The sequence below is a fragment of the Micropterus dolomieu genome, linkage group LG16 (assembly GCF_021292245.1).
Source record: "Micropterus dolomieu isolate WLL.071019.BEF.003 ecotype Adirondacks linkage group LG16, ASM2129224v1, whole genome shotgun sequence".
NCBI classification, from domain to species: domain Eukaryota; kingdom Metazoa; phylum Chordata; class Actinopteri; order Centrarchiformes; family Centrarchidae; genus Micropterus; species Micropterus dolomieu.
Window position 1 is genome coordinate 8,143,084 of NC_060165.1, and position 7,078 is coordinate 8,150,161.

At 39.5% G+C, this 7,078-nt stretch overlaps 1 protein-coding gene across 2 annotated transcripts in view; it reads left to right on the forward strand.

The window, feature by feature from the left end:
* Window positions 1–2,060: 2,060 nt before the first annotated feature.
* LOC123984698 (kinesin-like protein KIF21A) overlaps window positions 2,061–7,078 on the forward strand; it is a 37,781-nt gene continuing 32,763 nt past the window's right edge. Inside the window, exon 1 of one of the 2 annotated variants that reach the window (XM_046071747.1) lies at window positions 2,061–2,365. In XM_046071747.1, coding sequence (XP_045927703.1) covers window positions 2,322–2,365 — 44 coding nt within the window. In that variant the 5' untranslated portion in view covers window positions 2,061–2,321. The remainder of the gene's footprint in view (window positions 2,366–7,078) is intronic. The other variant, XM_046071746.1, reaches the window with a different exon arrangement.

A 7,078-nucleotide genomic window follows, 5' to 3' on the forward strand; every position in this document is an offset into this window, starting at 1 on the left:
GAAACGTAATGGGAAAGGAAAATGTTTTGATGTTACTCAAGTGGTGCAGGACAGTCAAATTAATATTAATGATAGTGTCATGACAGAATGACATGGGAAGATAGGTGGATGCCAAGGAGTACAGTAGTTCTCTGGTTTCTAACTTACTGAGATTTTTATTCAAGCTTTTGATGTATTAATTTGACTGTCCTGGACCTCAGAGGCAACATGCGGTGGTTCTCCCTTAAAGCCAGGGATAACTACACTGTTACATAACAACTTTAAAGAGAGCTTTGTTTGCAATCACAACTCCCATTAATATAACCATTTTATATTTTGAAGTCCTGGAACAGTAGTCCAGACTTCCTGTACGAGGATGTCATTGTGCATGTGTAGGAATCTGTATTCTTTAACCTTAGAAGCAAGAGAGGTGCGTTGGCATAAAGGTCATCTGTGCAAAAACCATGTGGTCACTTTAACTTGAAAGATGAAGATGTATTTTCTTGTAAATAAAAACAATACATTGCAACCTCGAAATATGGGCCATCTTGCGTTTGTTCTTTACCATTTCAAGTTTCAACTATTTGAAATTTAGCAAGTAGCAAAGATTTGTCACAAGTTCCCTAACAGTGAGAAATTAATGTTATTTATAGCCCAAGTAGGAGGACCGTGTACTCTTACCAACTCCTTTAATGGAGATTGTTGATTACTAACAGAAGCATCCCAGAGTTTATGCAGACATAAAAATAAACCTGTCTCAAGGGCATGCCACCTCTTCACTCTGTGGGATATTTGGGCTCTCAGTGTCAGGCCCTTTGATATTTACAGGGGTCCTAGCTTTTTGCCTGCAGAGAAATCACATTTTCTAACCGGTACAGTTTTTATTGTACAAGCCTGAACAGAAACTATGTTGTAGTCCCATACTACACACATATTTTAAGGATTTATAAAATTTAAAGATTTAAAAAACAGTAAAGTAGTATAGTACACACTGGACACAAGTCTTGTAGTGTGGAATTGGGACACAGCAAGTGAGTTTGTGAAGCCATCTGCAGGCGAATACAAGAGGGCACATTAGGTTAATCACTCCAACAGTGCAGTAATATGAGCTGACCACAAGATGGCAGCATGAACAAGTAGCCATGTTCATTTATTGCAATTCCTGATATGTGCATACACGTTCAGTAGCCTATTTCTTTCACTACTGTAGTACTGCAAATATCAGAAGTACATTCAAATAGCACTCAAACTGAATGCAGTCACGTTCAGTGTAATGGATTCATTATTTTTGACATTTTTATTGCTCCAAATTATCGTTTTGTCAACAACTTGCCACAGATAGGTACAGACAAATAGAGAAAGTAAAAAATAAATAATAAGAGGTATACAAAACGTAAGTCTGAATAGAGGTAAAACTGGAAACTACACAAGAGCAATTAAAGACAAAATTGCAAGACAAAAGTGACAGTAGTGTGATTAGTATAGCAGCAAAGTTAGCAAGTCTAGCATGTGTAAACAGTGTACACCAGATTAATATATATGATCAAGTAATGATATTCTTGTCTGTGTTAATATAGAAATGTAATTTATAAAGTAATGTACATAACATAATAATATAGTATGTGATGAAAAGGTGACACGTATCGTATACGAAAATATATAGTATAGCACAGCAATAGCATGGAATGTCAAATATAATATAGTATAGTATAGTATAGTAGCCCTATCAAATAAAACATTATCAAATGTTCTGCTAGTTAGTATGAGTACATAAAAATATGTATCCAGAAAGAAATGTATCATTTTGCGTCGAAAATGGTTTAAAGACTTTAAAGTATTATTATATTTATTATAATTATAACACTACAATTATTATTAGACATGTTGTCCTACATGTATTGTCTTGCGTTGTTGGTTGCCCCCTGCCTGGATTGGTACAGCTCAGGAGGAGGAGTTTGGTTACGTCCTCAGTCTTGGAGAGACTCTCCAGGCCAGTGGATCCCAGCTCGTCGGTCCGCACCGAACACACACACACACACACACACACACACACTGCACTCTGCCCGAGAAGGAGGCTGAGACGATGCCTCTGGAGAAATAACCGCAATGGAAAACAAACGAATCCTTTCATAATGACCTGCTCCATCTCACCAAACATGGCTCCTTATGCTGTTTCGAGGAGGAGGTGAGAGCGGCAACGGTGGAAGCTCAAGATTGAAGCGCTTTTCTTGGAGGTGGAGGAAGGGGGGTGCCCGCGACGCTGTCTTGTCTTGTAAGAGGATAAGGAGGGGGGAAAGGGAAATCAAGCTATTTTTAAGCTGGACTATCCTCCCGGTGACACCATGACCAGCGGGCCGGATGAGAGCTCGGTGCGCGTCGCTCTGAGGTAAGGACGCAGCGGCAGAAACCTCCTCTCCAGAGATGCTCTTGTGTCCCACCTGCTACAACCATGCACGTGCTATTCCCTGCTTTTATTCTTGCTTCACTTCATCCTTCCGTCACTGGCCATATATTCAGCTGCATGCATCCACTCATCTCGTTGTATCCCTAAAATCCGTCTAAAACAATACCCCTCCTTCTCTAAATGTGCTTTTATTTTGAAGCCCCCCCCCCTTGCAAAATCCAGGCTTTCTTGTCCACACCCGTGCCAGGAGCTGCAAAGATAGACCAGTGGCCCATGATTACATGAGCTTCTTTTGTTAATACCTGCACTGCATATACATGTTGTGTTGTGGATTTATCAATGAAGCTCACAGCTCTGGATTAGGACAAGGAAAAGCCTGTAACTCTCCCCCTCTCCTGTAGTTAACACACATTGTCTGAAACCTATTATACAGGAGAAAAGGATTTTTGTAGCCATATATAAATATAGTAGAAATGTTAACTGAATTTTGCATGTGTACTCTGTTGTGTGTTGAGTGTGAGTTCGGTTTGCATTTGCTATATCATACTGATCTGACCCTTGTCCTCTTGGCCAATCCATGCTGCCACTTACACGGCAGAAAAACTGAGATAGTCCCAGTCTGGTCCCGGTTTATCAGTGTTTCTATGTGTGTGAGGAACAGTGAGACTGTACAAAACATTCCCTGATGCAGCCCACACAATAAAACACAGAACAAATCAACAGAAAGATATGAGGGCAGTAGCTAAAGTCTGGGGCAGGTGTTTTTCTCTCTTTGTGTGTGTGTGTGTTGGAAAGACAACCTGAAACGTCATGTGAACCGGATCAGTGGAAGACAGAGGACAAAAGCTTGTCGCTCTCATGTTTCTCTCTCTGCCTCGCTTGTAAATGCATATTCAGACTTTGACCCAGAACTCTGTTTACTGAGCCAACTCAGGCCCGTTTCTCATCATGTAATCAGTATATCCAATCACACACTCTTGGTTCTTCAGTCTGATCAATAACATTTCATTCATAATGCAAGACGACATTTGTCCGGCTTCCTCAATAATGTCAATATGGGCATATAGAGCTGCCATCTGAGTTCCCTGTAGAGAACACACAAAAGAACACATAACCACACACACTTACATGCAAGCTGTTGATAATGATGCAAATGAGGTTACAGAAAGGTGTGTGTGTTTTTCTCTCTCTACCCACTGTTGTATCTTCTTAGAAAGCTCAGGCTTCATTAATTATTTGGAGAGCTCTGTCATCTTGTTTGCTAGTCAGGTTTCCACCTTTAGTCCTATTGATGGCCATTCATCTGTTTGTCTTTCTTTCTTTTCTATTAATCTACTCACTCATTCATTTAATGGGAGCCTTTGAAGTCATCCGCAATTATGTACGAACCAACTGACAATGATGTAAAGATTATATTTCTCAATCATGAAAGGATTGCGCTAACAATTAAATAAGGTATGGCAAAATGACTTTGGTTAAGGATGGAGACATAGATTTGGTAAATGTGATGCTACAAAACTACAATACTTAAAGAAAACATCTTGAATCTTGAGTCAGCGCCTGATTACAGTAAAGAGTTCAGAGACTCTTCTGAGGTCAGCTGTGGCCCCTGGAAATGCTTCGTCACTAACCCCTTTCTAATAAGATAATAACATTAACAATGGCGCTGTCATTTTCATGTCCGAGTCCTAGGAGGCAACTGCAGTGAGTCAGCATGTACAATACCAGAACCCTGGAACTGGCAAAACTATGTCAGGTCAATATATCTGCTCTTAAAAAGGCCTATTAGAGAGAAAAAACATACATAAACAGTTAAACTAATAATACAATAATCAAAAACAGTAAAATGCCTAATGGAATATTTAACTGCTGCACTAATCAATATTTTTATATAAACAAAGAATCAAACAACTATGTGCGAAATGGAAGGGATCACCCATAGTGACAAACCCACAGAGTTATCACCCGACTCTGCAGATACCCTCAATTTACTGTCTTTAAGCTCATTGTTTTGGTTTTTTGTCACCACAGCTCTACTGCTCAGTCATTTCCAGCAGCAGGCAGCTGAGAAAAGACCCACGCAAAGCAAACAGCCCAGCACCAGACAACAGACAGACAAAATCAGCAACTAGCTGGTGAGCATAGTGCAGCATTTAGCAGCTAAAGAGACAAAGATTTCCCTCAGGAGTTGGTTGATTGCTAGGTCAGTGTGCACGTACTGTACTTCTGTACAGCATGTGCACATTACTGGACTGTTAAATGAGACTCAGCATCATTAATGTTTCACACCAACTCAAACTGGTGCTTTCTTAACTGATTATGTCACCATTATCTGTCAAGGTGTCCTATTCCTTACATTTACAGTCAAAACAACATGAAGATGGGCTGGAAAAGTTACTGGAATAACATATAGTTACATGAAATTGTAACAACAATTGTCAACATAGTGTTCTGATGTTGTCACATGTTGATTTTATAACATACATCATAGCCAGTCACGTAAAGATAATGAAGATGGAGCCTTAATAAAAATCTTTTACTGTAAGTTTAATAGATTTTCATATAATAAGCGCTGGAGGTCACACCTTTTCATCTGCTATTAAATCACTGACTGACATCCCTTTGAACATCAAACCGCAGCTTCATGTTGGTGTTTTCAGCTCGATTAATCGCCGTGGCAACATTCTAGTTGTCTGGGAGCTTTAAAGTTGCAGTGAACCTGAACTTTACAACATCTGAAAGGCTCCGTCTGTCAGCGTATCCCCAGCCTTTAATAGTTTAGTTAGCTGTGTGTGTTTGCAGTAATCAGCTAGCAGGTCGCCAACCAGCACCTGCCTCAGCCTGCGAGGCTAATGCTGTCTGTTAGCACGTTCCCTAATCCCCAATCCTAACAGGTCCAGCGTGATGAAATGCTTCTTTATCATCCTAATTCGGTCTCTTTTTTGTATTTTGAGGTAATAGGCAGAACAATAAAGAAAGGGGTCTGGATCCTGAACAGAGGGAAGGGGTTTAGGGACTTTTTTTTGTCATTTTGATTTATTACTGGAAAGATGATGTAACATAAAAGTCTATTTGCTCTTTAGTGTACTTACCTCTTGATGGATCTTCACTAAGAGTATTTAAACATTAGATGCTTGTGCTGTGCTGCCACCTCTGGTTTTGAGGCTTCTTTTTTTCACACCTGACAGCATACAGATGGGGCTCTTTAGAAGCACACACAATTAGTGTTTACTGGGTTATCCCCATAGACTGTATATAAAAAGGTAACCCCCTGTGTGAATGTGTTTTGTATGTTTCAAGTCCAGTGTTCCATGACCTCTTTCCTTATGTAACATCCCATCTATGTGTGTGTGTGTGTGTGTGTGTGTGTGTGTGTGTGTGTGTGTGTTCGTGTCCCATATTCCATGAAAAAAAAATAAAAAACAGTACAAGAAGTTAACGATTTATCCAAGGAGTAAGTCATGGACACAGACTTTGCCTGAAGTGGCCAGTCAAGTGACTTATTAGCATGTAATATCCTTAAGGTGTAGCTTTAATAATTCAGAGTGGGCAGCCAGAATTAGCAAGCAGTGAGGAATCAGGTTTCGAGCTGTTGTATGCAGTACAGGTAGCTCCTTCCTCTTTAATTGATGAGTTAGAGTGAGCGTTCCTGACAATGGAAACCTAGAAGGTCTTTTTTTGTAATGCTGCAGCAGGTTAGAATTAAGTTAGAAATTAGAGGTGGGCAATATGGATAAAATGCTCTCCTGTCATTTTTTATTTAATTTAATAATCAAGGTACTTTGTTGCAAAAAGTGTAAAAATCCAGCACTGATTTGCAACATTGCCCCAAATGGTGCGATGCATACATGATATTTATTTTATTTTATTTTATTTTATTTCACCAGTTAAGGTCTACCACCTTTGGTGGTATAAGCGAGAACTTTAAGGAATTATATAAGGTCCTATATTATATTATTACTATATTATTAATATATATATATATATATTATCATATATATACACACATATTTGTGAGTAAATGTGTAAAAATGTTGAATGAGAAATGCAAACAAGACATTGTCAGACCCCCACCAACTTTACTCCCTCACTAATAGCCAGATTGTCTAACTCCTATTGGCTTCTCTCAGGTCTCTGTCAGACACAAGTCCAGCCCTCTTGACCTCTGTGGATTATGTTTGAGGGCAAGGGCTCAGCTTTGTGTTGTGCTCATATGTTTGTGTGTCTGTGTGCGTAAACCCGTGTCCGTCCAGGCATATTCGTGCTAAATATTCATGAACCAACTCAAGTGAACTGAGACACAAAGCAAAGCATGCTGCAAGCCATCTGCCAGCTGCTGTCATGTGATTTGCAGTTAACTGAGATATTCAATAACTTCTGTCTGACTAGCACAGACAAAGCTTAATTCAATATAGATTTGTGTTAATACACAAATAGAATAGTAATTATTATTTTTCCCCCAGCAAAACAAAAAGAATGATCTAGCTTATTATAAACGACATTTTTACAGCTTTCACCTTGAATTTCCACCATGATTTGGCCTTACTGTCAAAAAGGAATGTTTCCATTGAGCTGGTATAAGTGCTAGAGGCCACTGGTGTGTGTGTGTGTGTGTGTGTGTGTGTGTGTGTGTGTGTGTGTGTGTGTGTGTGTGTGTGTGTGTGTGTGTGTGTGTGTGTGTGTGTGTGTGTGTGT